The sequence below is a fragment of the Semicossyphus pulcher genome, unplaced genomic scaffold (genome assembly GCF_022749685.1).
Source record: "Semicossyphus pulcher isolate SPU_LCO1_2020_fin unplaced genomic scaffold, fSemPul1.0.p SCAF_16, whole genome shotgun sequence".
In the NCBI taxonomy this organism is placed as follows: domain Eukaryota; kingdom Metazoa; phylum Chordata; class Actinopteri; order Labriformes; family Labridae; genus Semicossyphus; species Semicossyphus pulcher.
In genome coordinates, this window is record NW_027211670.1 from 2,254,484 (window position 1) to 2,279,575 (window position 25,092).

Sequence of the window (25,092 nt, forward strand, 5' to 3'; positions counted from 1 at the left end):
TGACCCTCCCTCCTCTCCTCTTTCTCTTCAAGAGATGCCTGCTAACGCCAGAGAAGAGAGGGAGAGGTCCTCTGTAACCAAAGTTGTGCCTCACATTACTGTGTCCCCAGGGTGTCCCGGCCTCCTCATCCCGAGGTTCCACCGACACTACGAGCACCTGAGCCCCGCCCAGCTGCCCTACGACCACGCAGCCAATCACATCTCCGAGAGCCACCTGGAGACTCTGCTGGGCAGTCCGATTGGTCGAGGAGGGGAGGTGGCCCTTCTTAAAATGGCTGCCGAGGACGGGGGGCAGGAAGACGAAGGGAACAGAGACGGTGAAGGGTACGGCAGCCCCCACAACCACCACCGCCACCCTCATCACCCCCACCAGGACAAACTGATGACCAACAGAGACCTGATGGACACGCCTCTGTCCCCCATTAGCACCAAGGTGTCTGCGGTCCCCGAGGTGCAGGGCATGGTCAGCATGACGTTCAGCGAGACACCATGGGAGACGATGGAGTGGCTGGACCTCACGCCGCCAAGCTCGGCTACGGCCTTCAGCGTGGCTCCGCCCAGCGGGCCCAGCATCTTCAACACAGAGTTCCTGGATGTGACAGACATTAACCTGAACACTGCCATGGACCTCCACCTGGAGCATTGGTGAAAAAATGCAGCTAAGTGCTACCATCATGCTAACCAAACACAAGACACCAGCTTGCAAGCAGCTGAACGGACATCAGCTATGATAACACCAAAGACTTTAAATTCTGCCTTAACTGCTTCAGTCCAAACGCCCGAGTTTGCCTTCTGCTATGAAACTGTGGGATAATCTTAGGGACAACATTAGCCTACATCCAAAGATTGTCTGCCGAGTCAAGTTGAACTATATTTTGACTTATTTTCTCCACTTCACTGAACAGTTCTCATGTTGTCGTCACACAGAGTCCACAGACTCGGTGCTTTTTAACACGATCTTTGTCCTTCTTGGACAACGATGCCAAAACTATAAAACACGTGTGACAGTGGACGTGTGACGGATTCTCTATATGAAGGAAAACATGACGACAGTGCCTTATACCAACACTTTATGCAGTATCAGTGTTACACCACCTAGACTTGAAGCCACATTTTGACAATCATTGTATATTTTCTGAGTTTGTATTACTGGAAAAAACCGAGAGGAATGACAAGGTGAATTGGATCGCTCTGAACGGCCATTTTGTAAATATCTTTGTACTGACAGAGACAAGTTAACGTCTGCATATGTTGTCAGCGGTGTGGGAGAAGACACAAACCACCAATCAAGTGTATTATGTAATCATTTTATCAGTCTGTGTAAATATCTCACTGTGCACCTCTAGATAAACACACCTTTGTCACAGTTTGCTTGAGCGTAGGTACGTGTGTAGAAATGTTTGTCAGACTTTTTTCATACAAGTTTCTTTTCACTTTTTGGGATTTTTTTTCCCCACAGAATCGATTTGTATTTGAAAAAATCTTTGGTCTTATCGGTTTAATTGCCAGACAAATTTTGCAACATATTTTTATTACAAATGTTTTATACCAGTTTCCCCTTTACAATGTTTCGCTAATTTGCTCTTCCCTAAAAGCTGAGGCTCATATTAATAAAGAAAACTTGACCAAGTCCTTACAAATTTCACCCTCTCTATTCCAGGCCAATCACAATTATTTATTTTGTGTTTTTATATGTATACTTTACCTTGTATTTATGCTGACATTCCTTTCGAACAGATTGGGGCTCTTTGATTTACTGGAAAATCTCCAGCGCCGCCTTTTTGACATTTCTTAGAAAAACATTTATCTTAAAAATGTGATAAAACGTGAAGGAACCACTTGGAGAAGCCATGCTTTCTTAAAACACTTTGAAGTACCATATAAAGTGGAAATGTCCATTATTAGCACTTGTGAATAGGAAAATGTAATATATTCAGATCTCTACTGTGAATACTGCATATTAACACAGAGCCAGCTTATACACACAGTATACTAAACACTCAAAACACCTTTAAGGATTTAGTTTTACTCATTGTCTGTTTTTCACACAGAGGTCGAGGACAAAATCTGTTACACTGTCATTTCCATATGATACATTTAAGGCTAAAGCTAGCTAGCAGTCTAATTGTTGAGCGTTAAGCTAGCTATAATTTTTTACATTTATATTGGAAATAGGGAGACAGCTAGCTAATAAATCTGTAAGCTAACATAAGATCACAATGAGCCCCTTCGTTAGCACATAGTTGAGCGTCTCCTTTAAATAAATTAAACTTAGCAAATACGCCGATACACAGGAAGGCGAAATTTGGGAGAAAAAATTGATACCAATGTCTCTTTACACTTCATGTAAGGCTAAAGCTAGCTAGCATTCTAAAGCTAGAATGCAAGTTAAGCTAGCTTTAACTTACATTTATATTGGAAATATGGCAACAAGCTAACATGACCACAATGAGCCCCTTTGTCATTAGCAAATTGTTGAGCGTCTCCTTTAGCTAAATTAAACTTAGCAGATGTTATACACCGATATACAGGAAGCAGATTGAAGAGAAAACAGATACCACTGTCATATCTACACGCTAAATTTAAGGCTTTAGTTAGCTAGCATTCTAAAGCTAGAATGTAAGGTAAGCTAGCTATAACTTACATTTATATTGGAAATAGGGAGACAGCTAGCTAAATCTGTAAGCTAACATAAGACCACAATGAGCCCCTTTGTTGTTAGCAAACTGTTTATCTCCTTTAGCTAAATGTAAATGTTAGCTTGTCCAGCAAAACTAAAACTCACAACTTAACACAATAGATCTCCTTAAATCTCACATGGCACCCCTCATAAAATCAAAACCTTTCACACTTTGGTTCAAAGTTTAAACAAACGAATATCCTTATTGATTTGAGAGATTTATCAGCGCTTATAGGTCGCTTTTATTGTCCACGGTGGCAGGCTAGTTTTTGCTTGTTTGTTTTGCAAAGCTAAGCTAAGGTAGGCCTGACTCCAGCTCATAGACGGTTTGTAAGAAGTGGTCGTAGCAAGTAGTTTTGTAACCTCTTTTTTTTTAGCATCTTTCACATCGGCATCTTGTTTTTGAGAGGAGCGAGGGGATCGCAAAAGCAGAGTTATCTGCAAACGCAAGTCGCTACTAGCTTGGTTAGAAAATGCATCCATAAGTCACATTAACTGTGATATTAATTGGGATGTTAATTTTGGCTATAAAACAAGCTTTAAACTGTCGACTTCAGAGTGTCTTTAAGTCAAGACTTTTTCAGGTTGCATTGGTAGCGGCTTGTCAATCACAGGTAGCCCCGCCCTAAACCCTCCCCTCTTTCTGGTCTGTGTGACTCTAAATGGGAGCATCAGTGACTAAATGAACATCATGCTGTGTTGAAGAAGACTTGAAACTAGAGACCATAAACTCATTAGGAACATGTTTACTGAGGGAATAAATCAGGAGAGGAGGAGCATTTTCTCATAGACTTCGCCCCCTGCTGGACATTTGAGAGAATGCAGGTTTAGGAGGATACAACCACTTCTTATTTACAGTTCAGGTTCACATTTAGAAATAAGGTACCAATGTTCTCAAGGTTTGAATGAAAAGTCAGGAAGTTCCTGAAATATATTGACTTTAGACAAAACATTTCTCTGTACGATTCTGTCCTCTGTAAACATAAATCTCACCTCGTGTTCTGTTTTGACCAAATGTTAATTTTTCCTGTCCCCTAGGAAGCGTTGCACTTCTAGAATGGGTTATATGTAATCTATTAAAGCACATCTTGAGTACAAAACTGATATTTTTACTTCCTGTCCTGTTGTAAAAATATCTCCTGGCTTTTATTCTGAAAGGGTTCATTTTGCAAGAAATCAAGACAAAGATCTGACAGAAGCTTCCATGTTGCTTGGCCACTGACTTGCTTTATTTTTGTACAAACAGTATCAGCCTGCATCCTTGTATCCGACAGAAAGAAGAGCAATAAACTATCACAGCAAAATCATCTCTGCAGTTTGTTTTTATTCAAGAAGCACACGATACAGCTGACTCATCTTTTCCACGGGAACTTTATTTGTAACCCTTGATAAAGATACAATATAATATTCATCGCCCTTAATATTATCTTATAATCTAATATGAACATTCTCGTAAATTGCAATTTTTACAACATGTACCCTGGAGACTCGTGTTCACCAGCGGTAAGTTAGCTTCTCTGAAATGAATCCATGAGTGAAGAACAGACGTGGAGACGGTCGTGTCCTCCGGGTGTTTGCACCTTTTCACGTTACAGATAGAAAAGAACCGAGCGGACATGTTTCTCCTTTTAAACATAAAGAGAGAATCATGTCTGGTCTTCACTGCTTCTACACCAACTTAGTTATGTTTTACTCCGTCAAGAATCAGCCACAAATTTCACAACATGTTTTAACGACTAACCGACGTCATGATGGTGTCCAACATGGCTGACATCTGTAGAGGCCTGTTTCATAGAATTCTCCACATAAATACGAATTTTGTAGTCATCAGGAGAACTGTTCAGCCTCTGAAAACTGTGTCTGATGAACTCTCCTGCTGCTTCCAGCTCCTTGAGGCTGACCAGTGCCCAGTGTGATGAGCTGTTAGCTCAGATCAGTACCAGGATTTCATGCTCTTTCATGCTTTGTCAGGTCTGTCTGCAAGACGACAAGATCACGACTTTAAAATGCTTGTTTTTTGAATGGAGTTTGGTTTGAACATTTCTGATGCAATCTGAGGACATCAAGAGAATCTGAAAGAGCTTTTCAGGTGCAGTTTCTCACGCAAATGTCTTGCTTGATTTTATGAAAATTCAAGCGTTATTAAAGTATTTGCATGACTCCCGACACGCGTTGCCTACTAGGGTATATTTTCGTTTTATGCATTGACTTATAATTTGAGTTGCGCAGAGGAAAAAATTACTTTGCTTTTAGTCTGAATAGACCTTTAGTGTTTCCTCATTTTAGGGACCAAAGATCAGCAAATTCGCCTTTGCTGCATCAATTTCTACCATTAAAAAAATATATATATATGTGTCTTGCAAAACTTACATTATGAAATTAGAATAGTAAAATCCCTGGAGATTCCCTTTAAGTACATCAAATTCCTTTAATGCAATTAAACTAAACGTAATAAATCTTTCAGTCGGACAAAAAAGTCAAGAATACAATAAAATTTGATCTGTGAGAACGTCAGTCTATAAATGTTTTTCTATATTACATTAAATACGTAAAAATACTGTTAATGCTTAAACAGACTCATACTTTTGGCTCATTATCTTATATGCCATGTTACATTAAAGTATTTCTTTTTGATAATATGTTTTATTAAAAGGGGTCTGTTGAAAATGAAATGTTTAATACCCTCCTTATTCTTAAAGTAACTTATGCCATCACAGGCCTCTACAGTGTCTCAGTCTCTTAGGACCACCATCAGTACACACAGTTTGGTTTAGTAGCTCAGTCCATGTTGTTTGTGGCTTTCTGACCGCGGTTGGATCTCAATAGTCTCGAGCTTCGGCCTCCTCTGAACCTTCCCTGGAATAAACTGCTGTATTTATCAGCCTTTATGGAGGACAGCTGTGGAGATGCGTCTCGAGTGTTACACGTTTTGTGGGAAACATTCGATCATCAGTGCAAACCAGAGAGACATGCCGAGTCATGCTGAGTTACGGTGGCCTGAAGGGTCTTTTAGCAGCATTCATAGGTGACATTTTTCTGGACAGGAAGTCGTCGCAGAGACTTTTAGAAATGTTGTTTGCCGTTGTGCGGCAGCGTGGCGGGTCTGTGATCAGTGTTGGTGAGCAGTTTAACTGTACAGTGCTAAGACAGGCGGCTGAGGAGCTGGCGGCTCATTTTCAAACTGAAAACAAACAGAATAAACATTTTCATTCTGCAGCCGAAACATACGGAAGACTATTAGTGCCAAGACAAAAAAATAAGAGGAGGAAGCTTTTTCTTATTCTGCATTTGAAATTAAAGTCTAAATGTAAAAATAAATCTTCCTCCTTTGTTTAGTTTTTGTTTTTGCCTTATTTTAAAAATGCAACACAAAAATCTTCCTCTTCTCTCTAATGGCCCTGGTTCTCTTCCTCACTGCTGAATGTGATCCTCTGTTTGAAAATGAGCCCGAGCTGTCGATCAGAACCTGCGGGGAACAGCAGATTAGATGTTCTATATACAAACACATTTACAGGTGGACACGACGTCCTAAAGTAACTTTACATCAGGCAACGTAGCATTGAGTTAGCTCCAGTTTGTGCCTCTTATGTTTTGTCATTACGTCTGAGTCACACAGCCAAAAAGATTTGGGTTTAGCTCGGCACTTAAATCGTGTGTCACATATTCAGAGGAGACAGGTTTCGATGCAGCGGCCCCAGCTTTGACTCCCTCCCTTGTCCCTTTGCCCCATGTCATCCCCACTCTTTCTCTAAATAAAGGCATAAAAGGCCAAAAAATAACCATTATTTGAAGACCTCCCCCGTGCACGCAAACACAAGCAGACATGAGGAGAGGAGGGCTCTGACATGAATCAGCATAGTTATTGTACACTGATGACATTTGGTTTTACCTTTAAAGTTCCACTCAGAACTCTCTGACGGCTGCAGAAGTCTCTCACAGCGCCACACTTGTTTTACCAGCAACTGGTGCTAATGCCTTCTTCTTCTTCTTTTGTTATTAAATGGCGGTTAGCAAACAGCTCTCTCACCGTCTGGCGGCAGTACCGCATTACAACCATGCGCCGGGAAAGAGAATGGAAAACAATATATTTTAGGATGAGATAAAAGTCACACTTCGATTTTTTATGAGTCACACTTCATTATTACTTTAATGAGTATTTGAGAATCATGACCCATCCCTTCTTCAAACAAGGGTGCTAATGCTGATGCTAAATATCTCCTTACTCATCTTTTGCAACATAAACAGCTTTATTTAATGTCATTTGCCAACATCTTATATTTTTGTTCTTAACACATCTACGTTTTGACTCTTGGTTTGATTACGTATTTGCACTACTTTCCCCGATAACTTGCAATGTTTTAGGCTCATAAAATCTAAAAAATATTTCTCAAGTGTTGATCAGAGAGCTATTAAAACGTTTAGATGGGCCCCAGAATATTTTAGATTTTTAAACTGGGCTGCAGCGTTTTAAAGTTTGAGAATTCATATCAAGAAAACTTTAAGTGAGTCTAAGAATACCCTCAAAACTGTCCTTTACATGACCCGATTTGTGACCCAAATGAAACGATAATTAAAATGCACAAACTGGAGCGAACACTGGACGTGAGAGACGTTTGCGTCCCGTCGTGTGTCGGGACAAACTCTCACAGATTGCATATAGAAACAAAAATAAAGAAGTAAAGTCACACGACCGAATCCATGAGCTCTCCACAGAGAAACACGTTTGCATACTCGTCTTTTATCATGAGTGAAGGTGCCCACAAACTGCTCGTAAAGAGGGTGTGTGTGTGTTTGTGTGTGTGTGTGTGTGTGTGTGTGTGTGTAGACAGTAGGTCTTGTCTTACATCTGTACATGTCAGAGGTTAAAACACAAACATACAGTCCACGACGTACAATCCAACAGGTGTGTTTTTGTTCGTGAGTGTCACTGTTCGACGTTTTATTTGGTAGATTCTGTGTACATCAACTTCAAGTATATATATTTATACCATATATGTTTACTCTATTTGCTCACATAAAAGATGCATTGCATTTTCCTAAGACACAGTTATGTCTTCAAGTTTTTCTGGGTGAAGATGGAGGATGATGTTTTAGATTTTCTGACTTTAAATGAGGTGACAGGAGGTGGATGTATTTATCTCATTGCACCGGGCAATCTGGACTGAGTTCCTCTGTTCTTTGGAACGTGTGAATAAACTACGCAACTCTGAGGGCTAAGATGTCAAGTGTCGCATCACAAAGCTTAGTGTGAACCCCCCCGCGAACCCCCCCTCAGCTTAACTCCATCAGTCGACATACATGGGAGAGATGGGCGAGGCGGGGATCTGATCCAGGATGCGACACACGTAAGTGGCGACGTCCACGAAGCGCTCCTCGTACATCAGAATGAAGGGAAGTTTCTGCAGGAGAGACACAGCGATGATGTGTGTGACTGCGGAGCTTCAAGGTTTAATAAAGAGTTTATTAAGAAGACAGCATGGTTGTTGTTCCTGACAGGGTGTTGGTTATATAGTTATGTGTTTAACTGGTTCAAACAGTATAACATGCACTGACTGTTTCTTTCCACTAAGGGGCAGCGGAAGATGCTGAAAACTACAGAAGAGTTTTATTAAGATAAATCAGGAGGAAGATATTTCTCATAAATTTGCTCTTAAAATAACTAGTAAAATAGTGTTTATAGGAACCTTTTTGAGCCTCGACAAGGAAACAAACCTGCATTACAGTCAAACAAAAGTACTTTAAATCAGTGTTTCAGTCGTGTTGTTGTTTGGATGGAGGCTGAGACAACAAGCAGCCTCCCGGAGGTCGTGACTAACGACTGTATTAAGTGCGTTACGTGCTTGGGTGGGCGTCCAGAGAGGATGTGTGCAAATGTATGACTTCATAATCTCATAAATTTGTAGTTATTTCTCTCAAATTTACAATTTTTTTCTGGCAAATTTCGGACTTTAACCTCGGTGTTATTCTCCTCCTGCGGCTCCGTTTTAGATTGTTTGGTTTTATAGTGGCCCTAAAACGCTATTTTGCAGTAAAAATGTCAGAATGTCAGAATTCCTGCTCTAAATTGAAATAAATGTTGCTCCAGTAATTTATGTTTCTTATTCCTGACACTGAAACCAAAGGCTTTATTTAAGACGCTAACTTTAATCTCAACATTTTGTATTTATTCTGGATGTTTCAACTTAAATTTGGACTTTTTGTATTTTTAACATTTCAGCTTCTGAAAATTTAAACTTCTTTTTTCAAACGTTTGGAATTTATTCTTGAAGTACTCTTTGTTTCCCCTCTTAGGTCGGGCCCTAAAACTCACACAAACATGTTAAACTGTAAGCCTACCATTTCCTAATTACTATTATATACAAATATGAAGTAAGGCGTTTAGAAACTTGATTATAAACGATTATAGGCCACATTTTATTGAGCTGTTCACACATTAACCCTCAAAGGGTGATTAACTCTTCACTGTATGTTTAGAACAAAATAAACAACACTATGTGACTTCTTAGTGGAGGAAAATCCATTAACAGCCTTGTTCAGAACCATGGACAGCGACATTAACACAATCATGACCTGCGCTGATTCTGCAGGTCTGATTAGTGAGACATAAAGACTTACCAGAAGCTCTCTGTACTTTGGCCTTTTAGATTCATCCTTTGTGAGGCTGGACAGAGAAGAACAAAAACATCAGCAGAGAGGAACAAGTGTTTAGAGGCAGACTAGAACACCACGATTAAAGGTAATTACAACCAACATCTTGGCACCGAGGAAGCTCTGAAACCCTAAGAAACTTGTACGGCCTAAAACATAAAACTACTTCCGAAGTTTCTCCTACGCGCAATCTGCAACCTCACCACTAGATGCCACTAAATCCTACAGACTGGTCCTTAAAAGTCTTTAATCCTAATTTCATTAAACTAACCGATAAAGAAATCAAGTATTAAATGCATGTTGTAAGTCATGCTCTGTGTATCATGGTATATATTTTAGATCATTTTAGCAGGATTACACAGAGACTGTATGTCTGTGTGAATGTAGTGTTGCTCACCATAGGTTAACAAAGGTGATGAACTTGGGGGAGAACTGTCTCTCCTCCGAGTTGCTGAGCTGCGGCGGTTCACCTTTCACCACCTGAGTCAGCTGATCGAACACACTGTTCCACTTCGGGTACGGGAACCGTCCTGTGGCCAGCTCGTACTGAAACAAACACAGACCAGCCTCTTAGATCTGTACGTTTAAATATGCTCAGATATAACAGAGGAAAGCTGTCAAAGTGTAGCTGGGGACATTATTCTGCTCACCAGAGTGATCCCCAAACTCCAGACGTCAGAGCGCACGTCGTAGCCCTGCCTGGAAGCACTGGGGTCTATCCTCTCAGGCTGAACACACACAGGAGAGACATCTTATTATTTAAAACAATGGATCAATGCTTACAACAAGGTTCAATGAATGACAATGAAAGTGTCCCACAGAATAATAACTTTGTTTGAACAGCACCTTTTTAAAACAAAGTGCTTTCCATAAAACAACAATACAAGGATTACCGTAAAATTTGGTGTATAAGACACACTTTTATTTGTTATTCCATCGAAATAATGGGCTGCGTCCTATAAACCGCTGCGTCCTATATACAGTATAAAATGCAGAGAGAGGTATCTTATCGTGTTATGGTGTTTTACCCTGACGATGGCGCTATAATCAAGCTAAAGCTTTGTCACAGAAAGGCGCCGTCATGGTCGTGAGTGCAGCCTCGCAACAGTCAACATTACCGTAGGCTGAGCTCGAGTACAGCACCGATAGCTAGCAGGGTTACAAACTGGACATGGTGAAAACAGATGGTAGGCAGTAATTTGTGCGTGTTCTGAATGTGTTTCAAATGCAAAATAATTTTACTGTATATGCACATGCTTTTATTTTGCTTTTCAAAAATAACAAAATGTTGAGTATAAAGTCAAACTTTCAGTTTTAGAGCCAAATACAAGGAAAATACATCTTTTTTTTTTGTCTTGACTTGTCAACAATAAAGTCGTCAAGAATGTTGAAATATGGAGAATATTCTAGAAATTTAGGTTTTAATGCCACAAATAAGAAAAAATTTGAGATTCATTTTTTGCATTTGAGAATTTTATGATTTAATTCTCTAATTTGCTTTTTTTAACAACTTGTATTCACCAAGACGTCCTCTGTAAATGACTCCCCTGCCTTTCCTGTTTAAAATACTGTAAATCTTTCTTTACTCCTCACGAGCTCTGAAGTGACCTCAAGGAACACATGAAGCGTCATTGAGTCAGACGTTTGTGTCGGTGTTATATCTGTTCATGTCTGTGATCGATTCTTTCAGCAGTGAATCTCTTGAAGTCATCTCCTCTGGTTTCTTACCGCCATGTACGGCCTGCAGCCGGCGTCTCTGGTCTTTGCTATGGAGTCGACCAGCTGACCGCTGATGCCGAAGTCACACAGCTTTATGTTCCCCCTTCGGTCCATGAGAATGTTGGAAGGTTTGATGTCTGAAGACGACAGAAAAACACTGTTTTATGCGGAACATTAAAAGAATGATCCTTAATAAAAGATATTTGAAGGGACAATGTTTTCTATGAATTCAACATAAACACGTAAAGACTCACCTCTGTGAATTATTTTCAAGTTTTCTTTTAAGTGGTTCAGTGCTTTAACCGTCTGTTGGAGACACAATGAAACACATCAGTGGGTTTAGCACAGGTTAATTTAAACTGTGTGAAGTTAAAGTGACTCCTGTACTCACTGCTAACGTTATTTTCCCTAATATTTCCTCTGGAATGACGTCATCTAATGCACAATATACATATTTGTAGAATTTGTCTAATGAGGTAGACATGAGCTCCATGCAGATCCAACAGTCGCCCTGAAACACACAGTCACAGGTGAGTTCGTTATCCGCAGTCTGATGGAGGAACAGGTCATACGATCATGCTGTGGTGCGTTTAAGGTCACCTCTCTGAACAGAGCTCCGTAGAACTGGACGATGTAGGGACAGTCGCTGCTCCTCATCACCACGTCGAGATCCATCAGCAGCTGCTTCTGCTCCTTCTCGTCCACAGTGGAGCGAATCCTCTGAGACACAAACACACATTTATAAATCAGACTTGTTCATTTACAGTCCATTTAATGTTTGTCTACTGAAGTTTCCAGTGATTGATTAAAGACCAATTATCACAGTCTTTCATTTAAAGCACTTTTCCCTGAAGGTGTTATTTATGCATAAAATTCCTTGGTCTTTATCCTTTTTTATCCTTATCCGTACCTGAAAGAACTTATGTGGGAACCATTAAATTAACATTTCCCACATACGCAATAATTTTCCTTTTGTTGAGTTTATTTATCTTATCTCTAGTTGCATGGCTTTCAAGGACAAGGTCACACTTTCTGCTACGGTTACCAAAATTACGAAAGGGACAGGGTTTAGTTTTTATAGGCTGAAGTCGACTGCGTGTCTGTCTGCTCCGCCCTTCGTCACACCTGCAGCTCTGATACAGCAGCGACACAGCGGCCTGTTCTCATTCACAGAACGACACATAAAGACGTTGTGACGTCCCTTTCACGTCTCATAAAGATGCAAAAGTTACGACAGTTTCAGAGCAGAGAGACAGACAGAGACAGCTTGTTTTCATTTAGTCCTTTTTGTTCTCAGGACTTCTATTTTTGTTGCCGTGGTAACGAAACAGTTATCGAGTATCATTTTTTTAAACTAGTATCATATTAAAGTTTGAAATTCTGTTATCCTGACAGCCAGCTGACAGGTAAGTGGGACCTCTCTGAGTGTAACAGTCTGTCAGCAGCTCACCTTGACAGCCATGATCTGTCCTGTAGGTTTGTGGACCATCTTGTTGACGGAGCCGTACGCCCCCCGACCGATCTCCCCGAGGTCTCTCAGATCCTCCGCCGTGAAGTCGCAGTGCTGCTCCGGAGAGATCTTCAGCTTCCCCGACGACTCGATGCTGTGCGTCCTCAGACGCTCTCTGGAGGAGGAAGAGGAGGAGACAAGGTGACATAAAGGACAGAGGAGGAGGGAGGGGCCACAAGAAGCAGGAGAAAAGGAACGAGCCATGCATTATGAGGATTCGATTAAAATTTCCTGTCAGGTATTTTTGTTTTCTTGAGCTCAAACTCCACCTGGAACCTTCAAGAGGCTCCTGTAGCTGTAGCTGTACAACTCTAAAATACTAAAGGGTCACTTTGCTTGTTCTTAGGACGTGCAAAAATATTGAATGCACTTTCCGGATATATAATCTAAAACCAGACACTAACATCTCATCATCAGCCGTCTGTACTCACATGTGCGGGTTCTGGAAGGAGGGGGGTGTTGGATTGATGGGGAGCCTGGAGGCCGGTTTCACTGGAGGGTTGGCGAAGTTCAGCTTTAGAGCTTTACGTTTACCTGTCAGGAAGATGAGAGGAACAGATCCAGATTCCCACAACATGCACACACACTGTGGGCCAACCAGCTGGTGCAAACAGACGACACACAGTGTGGTTTAATGCTTGTCTCACCTGTGCAACGTCTGTCTCTACACGCCTGAGATCAACCTTTTCATGTGAGCAATAATCAAACTCTTCTGACCCAGGTAGCAGCACATTATAATGTGTTAGATAAGGAATGTGGCTGATGGGTGGAGAATGGAGAGGATCAATAGGATGTAGAGATCCATAAAAAGCTGTTTTCATCCACAGGCTGAACTTTGGTTTATCTCAAACCCTTCAAGATCAGACGAAGCACAAAATGCAGTTTAACACAAGCAGAGTGCCCAGATACACAGAGGTTCCCAACACTCAGACACTGCACCGGGCCTTTCCGCTCTGTAGGATACATTTAGGTTTGAATGCTGCACTTCCTCAAATAAGCTGCTTTTCCAGCATCAGGACTTTTAACAACAGGAGATTTATTAAGGGACCAACAGTCCTCCAGCCCGTTGTTGTCTGTGTTATCATGCGGGTCTAAAGACCTGTGAAGAAACATCTGGCCCACCCCAAAGAAAGAGAGTACTAACACCAGAACAGAAGTGTTTGGGGGGGAATATTAAAGTGCTGGGACTTAGGAGACCCTTAGTAAGACCCTGGTTCCTGCGATAGCAACACACTGAGCAGGGTAAATATTTACCTCCACTGCAGACGGCACCGGGCCTTTATCTGAAGCAGGCTTGTAACAGAGGCAGGCCTTTATGTCTTATTCACTCTGTTCAATATGTATAGTTGGTCATGCTTTAAGCATCTCCTCCTGCCCTGTTAAAGTTACTACATTACACTGTCGAGACAAACTATGTTCCAAATTAAAAGCCCTCCAGTGTGTCGGATTAGCTTCAGTCCCTAAAAAATGCTTTTATTTTGAAACATTTGCAGTAATGCAGTTGGAAATTCAGTGAGCGGCACAGTTCCTACAAGCACCTGGAGCGTTGCTACTGCCACCTTGTGGCACTTGTACATTACTGCAGATTACAGTTTGGCTGAGACACCTGCAGTGACTGAAATCTGACAATAAGACTTTAAGGAATCATCCAGAACAAATAAATATGATTATTTAGTTCATTTTTTAACTTTAAGTGTTATTTATGAACATTATTCTTAGTTGGCATTCACATAGTGTGACATCCATAGGGGAGTTTATCCAAACCTTATCCAAGGCATTGAGAATGTTGTTACCACAACAGAGCAAAGAACAGCCTTCATGCAGGACTCTGATTTGGGAACCCCTGAAAACAAATGTCCATTGAGAAAAAAAAAGGTGCAATTCAACGCTGAACAGTTCCCTTCAGATTTCAAAGTGACCCAACACTTAAACAGAACTTAATAAACAGGCTCATAGACTGTTTATAAGGAGTGCACGTGGCCCCCATGACGTCTTCCATTGATTTGTGGACGATTGTTTGAGCCACCAGTTTGGTATTTCGGTTGTAGCCATCTTGTTTTTTGGAGCCAGAAGTGACCATATTTGGACACAAGGGTGGAGATGGAGAGGAGTGAGGCGTAGGCAAACGCTGAATTATCAAGGAAAGTTAGCGCCATCTTGGATAGCAAGGTGGATCCGTAATTAACGGTAACTGTGATATCATCTGGGATGCCAATGTTGGCTAGCTAAATCTGGGCTTTATGCTGTGTTGAAGAAGACTTGAAACTAGAGACTGAGACCATAAACTCATAGGGAACATGTTTTCTGAGGGAATAAAGAGAGAGAGAGAGGGAGGACCATTTTCTCATAGACTTCTATAGCAACCATGCTGGCCATTTAAAAGAATGCAGGTATAAGGCACTGTTGCACGTCAGAGGCTTCGTCCACTTCTTATATACAGTCTATGACATGGATACAATGAATTACCATAGCTTGGTTAACTTCTATGCTACTTGCTAGCTTAAGTGTTGAGTCGTCTTTGCCATGCCCTCAAACAGCTCCCGTAAACCTCTACGCCCCGGTGCAGATGAATTCCTCTGTGCCAGAACTGATTGTGTGACAGCAGTGAACAGTGGACAGACTCCCCAACTACCAGAGCACCACACAGGCTGGTCAGTAGTATAAAGTGGTTTCTGATGGTTGAACAGAAACACATCTCAGCAAGGGAAGGTAACCACTTTAGACTACTGAGATGCACCCACAAAGAGTCGAGGTCGGTGTGCTTTGTGCGAGTCTATTGCTTACTTTGGGAAACTCCAGACAGGCTTATCTGAAACCCTGAAGTAAAGAAAAGACATTTTACGACATGTTCTTTGGGCTTGTTTGAGTGTGAGGAGGTCGTTATTAACACGTGTCATCCCAGCAAGAGCCAATGTTGAAGGAGGAGTAAAGGGCAGGTTCAAAAGAAGCACCGTGTTGTGGTGGATCTGGTTCAGTCTGACATGTTTGTGTGACCTGATGTGGTTCCATCGTGATCCCAGTGAAAACTTTTACTATTTTCCAGTTAATCAACAAAACTGAAAGTGGTTGAAGCTTTGCCACTCTTGTTTAGTGTCACATATACCATTTATATATCATTATGACCATTGGTATGTCTCTGCTGTTCCTCTGGCATATGTCAACCTGTTGTCAGACCAAAACAAAGTGATGTTTTGCCCCGCATTACTTGCACAAATTTCCCTGCAGGATCTTTTGTGTTTACTCAAGGAATAAGAGAGCGACGCGAGGAAGTGGCTTTGGTTAGCAGGATCTTAGAGCACCAAAAGGTACCCACGCAGGTGTCGCTTTAGTGGGAAAAACAAGGTATCATGAGGCTAGGAATAAGGTGGATACTTCTCCAGAAGCTAAGCTAGCAAGGCTAGCCTTAAGTTCATATCAGGGGTGTACGAAAATATAAATTCAATGCGTATCTCAATATTATATTTTATGATACTGAATAAAAAACACTATTGATTCCATTTTTTTTCTCTGATATAGGAAATACTAATTATTTTGCTCAGAGTGCATGAAATATAAAGAAGATGATGGATGTTACGGGGACAGTGTTAAATGCAAGTGCAGATCTCACTGTTCTAATACATCAGTAAATAATATTTAAACTCAGATTTTATGTATATTAAATTGTTTCTATTAAACTATGACAGTTTTCCTATAATAAGTTTAAAATGCACAGTATATAACTATCCGTACAATTGATCAAATAAAAATCCCATTCACGATTTTGTTGTCCGACGCTTAAATAAACATGACTGACAGAGATATTGTCATGTGATGAGCGCCTACCTTGCAGCGGCAGTTTAGAGTGGAAGAGTAACCAACAACTTTTCCCAGAAACAGCTCGTCATCACTTGTTTGGAGGTTTTTAGTCTGTTTCAGCCCTAACGGACGTCATGTCATTTTTTTTACTGTAAAAGCCAGAAGAACAGCAGCAGTACACCAGAAGTGATACATAGAGATATACAACCAAGAACTGGGATGGGTCATTAAAGCAGATATTTTGAACACAGCTTCGGTTCGAAGGGGTCTGTCGACTGTGTCCACAGAACATCATTCTAACATGGAAACTTGATAACAAACATGCAGATAAGAGGACAAAAATGCAGGTTTTCTCAAGAAGAAAGGAAATTAAATGTTGAAACAAACAGGGAAAATAATGATGAAAAGAAGAAGGTGGAGAGGGAACATTTGAAGGAAATCCTCTGCTGGCATGTGGCCTAAACAAACTGACTGAAATCTGGAAAAATAGGTGTGAATACCTGTTTCATTCTGACATCTCCAGCAGGTGTTGGTTTCTGTAAGGTTTAGATAAAACATTTGATACCAAACATCTGCATCACAGTGATAAAATGCAACTCAGACCACTGGACTCATGACTGCTCTGCTTTTCATACGGGTTCTTTAAGTCAAACATCAATGGAAATGTGGTCCAGTTATCAAGCAGCTACAATCAACACATCCATTATCGAACACCACCCTGCCTGACGTGCCCTGATTTATTAACCCAATACAGTTCAGACATCACATGAACACACAGTCTGATGTACAGAAAGAAGTGACCCACAAAATGTGGCTGCATACATGCTACATTTACAACCCTGAGTAAAAGTACTCGTGCCACACTGCAGTGAAATTAGTGCTTATGTAAAAACGTGTAAGCATAAGCAGCAAAACGTACTATACATACGTACTATGTATTATACTTATACATATTCTATCATAAGATTATTAAATGCGACCGCAACAAATGATTATACTCATTTCGGATTATCTGACTGTATGTTTTTCCCACCAATAGTAAAAACGTGTGAATCCTGAAAGTAAAATTTAAATCATTTAAAAGGAAAGGCAGAACACTTTCAAAGGGTATTTTAGATACAAAATAGCATACAATTAATTGTCCACTGTCAGTGCATGAATCAATTATATTTTCAGCTGTACTTGTGCAGTTTCATAAGTTTTGTGTGTAAAAATCCGAACTTGTAAAGTAACTAAGTAGAAAGTATTACGTGATATGAAAAGGAAATACTCAAGTTAAGTGTAAGTACCTCAAATTTGTCTTAAGTAACGTACAAAAAATATTGTTATTTAGCTCAACGTGTTGGCTATGACCAGGCTGGGCTGACCATTAAATAATGTATTTACAGTGTTGTGTCTTTGATTCTTCATCTGAACACATGAGAGACATTGTTAAGAACGCTGGAAGTGATAAAGACTGATGTGTTTACTTTTTGTCATCACATTATTAAAAACTTAATTACACATTGTTGCAGTGTTTAGTTTTATTGCCACAAGCAGCGAGAACATTTGCCATAATAAAGATTTTTAAATTAAAGCTAAAAACGTGACTCATTCACCTGTCGTTATCTTCTAATGTGTATTACAGTGAACAGTGGAAGATTTATAACACATTATAACACAGCTGTAGGCAGAAATCAGTGTTATTAATTTACTTATCAACAGCTGCCCTCATCCTGTGGTCCTGACATAGGAAGGCTGGTGTATAAACAGATACTGGCAACATATTAAGGCTTTCCTGTTCATAATTCTTTTTTCCCCTTTTAAATTGAAACATTTGTTAGTATTATTATTTGTTACTGTTTGTTTGTATTTGTTGGTGTTTTGTTTTCTTCTTTTACCAATTATAATTGTATCTTGTGCTTTCCCTGTAGACTCTATAACAGACTTTCAGTCTGTATTATGGTTTATGGTTTTAATTTACACTGCCCGACAGAGACCCTTGCGACGTTATAAGACGACTGCGGCTAATATATCATCATTGTAAAATCAATGTTGACATATTGAATAAAATTTCTATATCTAACTTTGACTATTTTATTCCTTTCATTTATTTTCGAGTCAGTGGCCTGGCTAACGTGAAGGAGAGGGGGACACTTTAGGGTAGGCCTTGATGTTACTAATAGCAGTCTGATGCTAATTATATCGGTGGATACACATTAACTGAATCAATCTTTAAACTGACAAACATTTGGAGATTTCATTTTTGTCTCTAATGAGAATCACGTCCGACTCATAAAATGAAGAAACTTCACTACAGGTCTGTCGGTTCAGTAACTAAACAGTAGCTCCTGCATCACTGCTAGCCCGGTAGCCATATAGCTCCTCAAAGCTAGGCAAAGAAAGCTATGGCTTTAGCGGAAGTTGCGTACGTTAGCCTTCAAAATAAAAGCGTACAGCTAAAACAACTAGCGCCAACACTAAGTTAACTGCGTATTTGACAGAAGTAAGCCAAAAATAAAAGGTAAGTAAGAAAAATTTAGCCTTCCATTCAGGACTGGTAATACTTGCGCACCATCCTGGCTCGTTATGTACACATAGCCTGCTTCGTTCTCACTTTAAATAAATAACTTGTTATCGCATGTCAAATTCACAACTGCACCTAACGTAACCAGTCAAAAGTCGACACCTAACATTTACATAAAAAGATATATATAATGTAATTAACTCGTCCACATTTATAGACATATACAACACAAACGATAGCTAGTTTTGTAGGCAACAAATATTTTATTTTGAAAGTTTTGACCGGAATATTTAAACTTTACCGTGTCTCTTTACTCTGGTTTTGTGGGAATCTACAAGCTACCTTTTCCCACTAACTCCAGTATCCCCAGTATAGATATTAAAGCATCATATAGAGGTAACTGTCGCGTACCTTGCATGCTGCTGCTCTGAGTCTGTTGGTGGAAATGGTGCGACGTGGATCCGACAATGCTGCTGCTGTTGCTGGAGCTTGTGGAGTTACTGTCAGGACTGGGAGTCGCCATTGTTGTGTTGGGTTCCGGCAGCAGCGCCCAGGCTGCAATGCAGAGAGTGAAACTTCGCCCTCTCTGCCTCCAAACGGGACACTGCGACACTTGAACGCAGCAGCTGCACCACGGCCACGTCTGTGCCGCTGCTACCTTCACGGCCAGTCGGAAATACAGGAAACCAAGGCTTCACAGCAACATGTTTGACATATCACATATTTATCTTTACTCACATGTGCAATTTACCCTCCTTATCTTTATGTCATTATAAACCAGAGTCATAGGAGTGCCAGAAAAAAGTATACAAAGTTACACCTGTTAAGAATAAGAAAACAAAAGTGGGAATGTAAAGACAAAATAAATGAAAGAATAAATACATGCAGTTTAGAAATGTGTGTGTGGGGGGAGGCCAAATTAAAAAAAGAATAAAAGCATTTCTATTTTTTTTTCACATTTATTTTTTCATCTATCTCAGCTGTATATATTTATATACAGTACTATGCAAAAGTTTTAGGCAGGTGTGAACAAATGCTGTACACTAAGAATGCTTTCAAACATGGAAGTGTTAATAGTTTCTTTTCATAGATGAACAAAATGCAGTGAATGAACAGAAGAGAAATCTAAATCTAATCTATATTTGGTGTGACCACCCTTTGCCTTCAAAACAGCATCAATTCTTCTCGATACACTTGCACACAGTTTTTGAAGGAACTCGGCTGGTATGTTGTTCCAAACATCTTGGAGAACTAACCACAGATCTTCTGTGGATGTAGGCTTCCTCAGATCCTTCTGTCTTTTCGTGTAATCCCAGACAGACTCCATGATGTTGAGATCAGGGCTCTGTGTGGGCCATACCATCACTTCCAGGACTTGTTGTTCTTTTTCACGCTGAAGATAGTTCTTAATGACATTGGCTGAATGTTTGGGGTCGTTGTCCTGCTGCAGAAGAAATTTGGGGCCAATCAATATTCATATAATCAATATTTCTTTGTGCTTCTTCAAAAGAGCTTGAACAGCACATCTTGAAACCCCAGTGTGCTTTGAAATCTTTGTCTGGGAGAGACCTTGCTGATGCAGTATAACTACCTTGTGTCTTGTTGCTGTGCTCAGTCTTGCCATGGTGTCTGACCTGTGACATGAAACTGTCTTCCAAAACCTCACCTTGGTAGCAGAGTTTGGCCCAGCCTCACCCAGTTTTAAGCCTCCTCCTCCTGACTGAGTTTCAACCAATATGGGAAATTGATGATCATAAGCACCTGGTGGGTATAATTGGTTGATCGTACACCTGTATATAATTGTGTACACAATTTTGTAAATTGATAAAAATAAACAATTTATATTTTTGCATTCTTCACACCTGCCTAAAACTTTTGCACAGTACTGTACATTTAAAAATATAAACATCTTTTAGCTAATATACAGAAAAAAAAGTATGTCATCAAATTTATGTGAATCAATTAAAAGTTTTTAAATATATACATAAATGAAGAAATAAATTAAAATTAGATTATTATTGTTGTCATGTTTAGTTATTTGTCTGTACGTCCACATTTTTTTTATCCTCCTTATATTTCCTTTTTCTTTTTATGGCACTCCAATGACTCCATACTATATAGTAGGGATGCACCATATTGGATTTTTTGCCGATATCCGATATGCCGATATTTTACAACTCATTTAGCCGATTACCGATACCGATATTTTTTTCCCGCACACCTAATTGCAGAGATCAACTCCTTCTTCTGTATTGGAATTAGCGTACCGTATAATGGTGATACTCTTATCACATTTGTTACAACGGTCGGGGTGACGGGTCTTGAGATGGTTTATCAAGTTTGTGGTGTTGAAAGACTTTGCCATGGCTCCTCCTCGCATCACCGAAGCTGAGCAATTTTATCAGTTAATTATATCGGCGGATATCGGCGTTTCGGCCGATACCGATAACGTGCCGATAATATCGTGCATCCCTACTATATAGCACTGTATTAACTGAACAACTGAATTATTGTACTACCACAGTGTCTATTTATGGTTCATGATCAGACATCAATTTATATTGTCTCTGAAAAACTCTTGTAAACTTCTATCTGCTTTATTTCAGATAGACAGCTTTGATATACCACTCTCCCATTAGGTTTTAGGTTCCCTAAATGCGCCATAAAATGCCAGACATGTAAAACAGAAGTAGCTCACTGCTGGTATTCAGATTTTTATTTCCTGTTGTATTGTTACAAAAATGCAGAATAATTCACTCTACATTGCACAATACATCACCTGGGAAATCCCAGGATAAGAAAATCAGAGCTGTGCAATGTGAAACCTGCAAAAAGGCAGCAATAGAAAATGACTTGCTTCATAAAGTATATGCATATAAATATTCAAACTCTCTCATTTCACCTCCAGATTAAAGCACAATCGGGGGAGAAGATATATTTCACACTTTGTTGGGACTAAAAAAATAAAACTCAAAGTGCATTAAATGATCTGAGGTACTGTTCTTGTTCTGCTGAGGTATGTTGTCAGAAGTTGAACTTTTCAAAGATTCACACACTGGTTAAATATAAATAAAAGATATGGAAGATATACTTAATAATAACTTAATGCCTCCCCAGGTGGCTGAAGTTTCCAGCTGCGAAGAGATGCAGTGAGCTGTGACCACAGGCGGTTGGTTTGTAGCTGGGCGATAGGGACTAAAATAATATGTCAAACCTCATCTGATTTATGATTTTAAATTGATTTTCGGTTTTCCGCTGTCTTGTACCACACGTTTCTGTCTCTCTCTGTGCATCTGGAATAAATGAGTTTTGCTGCTGCTTTTAGTTTTCACAGACTTTAGACGAACTCTACAGCACACAAGTTTTGCTCGAGGTAGATGCTGCAAAACTGAACGACTTCCAGACGTCTGAGGAGACGTCACTTTGAGTAACCCTTTAGATTTAACAGTAAGTTAAAGTGAAAATTAAATCAATTAACCGCCCAGCTCTAGCTTACAGCAGCCCTTTTTTATGACCAGAGGCTTGCAACTGATGCTTGTATATGTTCTTCCTTTAAAGTGACTCGTATTGTTCCGAGGCTTGTTCAAATGACACAAAAACAGCCTTTAAAATGTCCAATCTGGATTGTACCTCTCCCACAAACACTGCCTTAGCAGCTTCAGTAATCTGAATTCATTGTATCTGTCATGTTGCCCTTTGATCTGTGTCCTGTAGTCGGGATGGAAACAGAAACACCCGGTCTTTCACCCTCCCGCTCCCCCTCAGCTCCATCCTGTCCTCGTACACAGAGACAGTGCCGAAGGCGTTGCTGTCAGGTGGCGTCTCTATGACCCCTTTTAAGGTCAGGTGGTGCACCCCTGTGTCTTTGTCCTTGTGGTATCCTCCATCGTGGTCGTGTCCGGCCATGAAACACACCACACAGAGGTGAGAGCGGATGATTGACAGCAGCTCGTCGTAGTTCCAGGCGAGGCAGATGGGGGTGGTGGAGCGGGGGTGGACGGGGAGGTGACCTGGGCGAGACAAAAAAACATTTTCTGCTTTCAAGTGCAGCAAAAATATCACAGATGCAACTGATACGAATTATCATTTTAAACAAATCAATACGTTTTCTTTATTAACCCTTTAAAACCCTGCAAAAGGAAAGGAATCAGCCAGTGCCTACATTGTATTTCGCTTAATGTGACGTCATTTCTTGGAGAATTTTCAAACGCTTGACATCCCGAGAATCTGTACAAAGATTTGTTTGTAGTTTCATCTGCATTAGAAACACAGGTCTTACATTGTTTTTGCTTATTATGGTGTATTTTCTTGGAGTATCTTCAAATGCTTCATATCCCTAAAACCTGCACAACCTAAAGGTTACACATTTTATACTCTAACGATTATATTTTTTATTTTAGGTCAATTTAAACAGGATTATATCTTCAATGGTGAGATTGTGGCCCCCTGCCTCCTATTGATGTCACCACCTTTTAAAATACACATAACATAATCAAGTCAACATCAAACATTAAACATTACGACACAAAACATGGAAGGCTTTCTGCTGCCAAAAGAATGAATGTTTCAGGTATTTAACTTTTTAGATCAATTTAAACAAGGTTAGACGTGAATAAAAGAAGCATTTGGCTGCAAAAAAATCTGTAAGTAAAAATCTTTATATCCGAATTCTGACTATCTTTAAAAGAAATAAACTAAAATTGAAATTCTAATACAAATAAATTTTTTTTCAGAATTTAGACATGACTTTTAAGACGTGACTTTACTTACTGACGATTGTGACTTTTTCTTTGTTTTCATCTGCAGACGTCAGAACAGACTCGAGCCAGTCCAGCTGGACTTTACTGTAGCCTCCGTTGAACATGGTAAACCTCTGCTCCAGGCCCTCAAACACTGAAACACAAACACGAGTTATAGTCACTGTCCACTAAATAATGTAAATGAAATGATCATATCTCAGGTGCTCAGTTTCAGGTGTGAGTGCTTTTTATTACTTTAGAAATCAGATTTTTATTTGGAAGATGAAAACTGGTAAAATTATCTCAAAAGCAAAGCCAGATTGTACGGAAGGAGATTAGGGCCACGCAGGAAAAGAAATAGGGGTTTTAATAACTCTCAGAATTCTCCCTTTTTTTTTTATCAAATAATTTGTGTGTTCTAACTCAGATCCTACAGATCAGATTTTTTTTGGAGTTTCTCAGAATTTCAGAAGAGTTTAATTTCAGAATTCAAAATTATTTGAATTTACTTGGATTTTTTCTTCTGCAAAAAAGAGAGAATTCTGACTTATTTTTGTCGTTTTAACAAATATTTTTTTTACTGCAATTTAAGTCACATTCTGATTTAGAAGACAACCTTAAAATAATAACTAGTAATGAGTAACATACTGCGCTATAAAATAGGTGTTCTATTATTTACTATAAATACTAAAAATTACCACAGAAACAAAAAAACACAATTGACACAGGTAATCGTCCTGGCAGCCTACCCGGACAGTTGAGGTCCTCGTTGCTGTTGTGCTGTCTGATCAGGCTCAGAGAGTCTTTGTACAGTGGACTGCTCTCCTCTCTGCCCAGCAGGCTCACATCGTAACCGTCCAGTATAACGAAAGTAAAACCGGGGAAAGGGCTGAAGCTGTAAGCGTAGATATCACGGTCAGCTGGTGCTGCGTTTACGGTCCTGTCGATGTGCAGAGTGCTGTTGAGCCTTGAACGCAGCAGCGCGCTCCTGCTGAAGTTATAAAACTCGTGGTTTCCCCACACATGGTGGACCTCCGCAGGCCCGGAACTGAACTCTGCCAGCACCGTGTCCAGGGCTCGGTCTGAGGCGTCGTGACCCTTGTTGAAGCCGTCAATGATGTCTCCCAGCTGGAGAATGAACTCTGGTTTCACCGCCGACTCTAACCAACTCTCCCGGGCGTTCCTGAGCAGCTGGAGGCTGCTCCGGTAGTACCGCCTCCTGGTCCGGGTGAAGTTATACCCGTCGTCCAGATCCGCGTACTGAATGTCCGCTATCACACCGAAGGTAAACAGCGGCGGTTGTTCCGGACAGTTCTCCATTCTCGGTGTAGTCTTCGGTAAAACTGTTGTCAGAGTGTGTACAAGGAAGGCTTTAATGTAACCGGAAACACTGAACACACCACGGTACCGTCCGAACACCGTCACATGATGAAAACCTGCCAGGCTGTTTGTGTTATCGCTGTTTCCTATTTCGTCCTACACGATGACAGTTCAG

At 40.3% G+C, this 25,092-nt stretch overlaps 3 protein-coding genes across 6 annotated transcripts in view; 1 reads left to right on the plus strand and 2 right to left on the minus strand.

The window, feature by feature from the left end:
• Positions 1-3,975, plus strand: part of myocd (myocardin) — a 32,481-nt gene extending 28,506 nt beyond the window's left edge. Inside the window, exon 13 of the mRNA XM_069664734.1 lies at positions 33-3,975. Within this exon, the coding sequence (XP_069520835.1) occupies positions 33-649 (617 nt within the window). The 3' untranslated portion in view covers positions 650-3,975. The remainder of the gene's footprint in view (positions 1-32) is intronic.
• On the minus strand, positions 3,864-19,434 carry map2k4b (mitogen-activated protein kinase kinase 4b). Of its 4 annotated transcripts, XM_069664738.1 has the most exons (14): positions 19,270-19,434; positions 16,853-16,888; positions 15,342-15,366; positions 14,148-14,163; positions 12,989-13,143; positions 12,498-12,672; positions 11,648-11,767; positions 11,439-11,558; positions 11,302-11,353; positions 11,057-11,184; positions 9,979-10,056; positions 9,726-9,874; positions 9,296-9,341; positions 3,864-8,079 (listed from the first exon to the last, which is right to left on the minus strand). In XM_069664738.1, exons 1-14 carry the CDS (start codon positions 19,379-19,381, stop codon positions 7,966-7,968), a joined length of 1,326 nt encoding a protein of 441 aa, XP_069520839.1. In that variant the 5' UTR covers positions 19,382-19,434; the 3' UTR covers positions 3,864-7,965. The 4 variants fall into 4 exon arrangements, with proteins under 4 accessions (XP_069520839.1, XP_069520840.1, XP_069520837.1 ...); XM_069664739.1 differs by lacking the exon at positions 14,148-14,163 and having other exon boundaries at positions 12,989-13,091; positions 15,342-15,374; XM_069664736.1 differs by lacking the exons at positions 14,148-14,163; positions 16,853-16,888 and having other exon boundaries at positions 12,989-13,091; positions 15,342-15,374.
• A 2,130-nt stretch (positions 19,435-21,564) lies between these two features.
• adprm (ADP-ribose/CDP-alcohol diphosphatase, manganese-dependent) lies at positions 21,565-25,071 on the minus strand. Its single transcript, XM_069664740.1, has 3 exons — positions 24,347-25,071; positions 23,629-23,751; positions 21,565-22,868 (listed from the first exon to the last, which is right to left on the minus strand). Exons 1-3 carry the CDS (start codon positions 24,915-24,917, stop codon positions 22,543-22,545), a joined length of 1,020 nt encoding a protein of 339 aa, XP_069520841.1. The 5' UTR covers positions 24,918-25,071; the 3' UTR covers positions 21,565-22,542.
• Between the last annotated feature and the right edge of the window lie 21 nt (positions 25,072-25,092).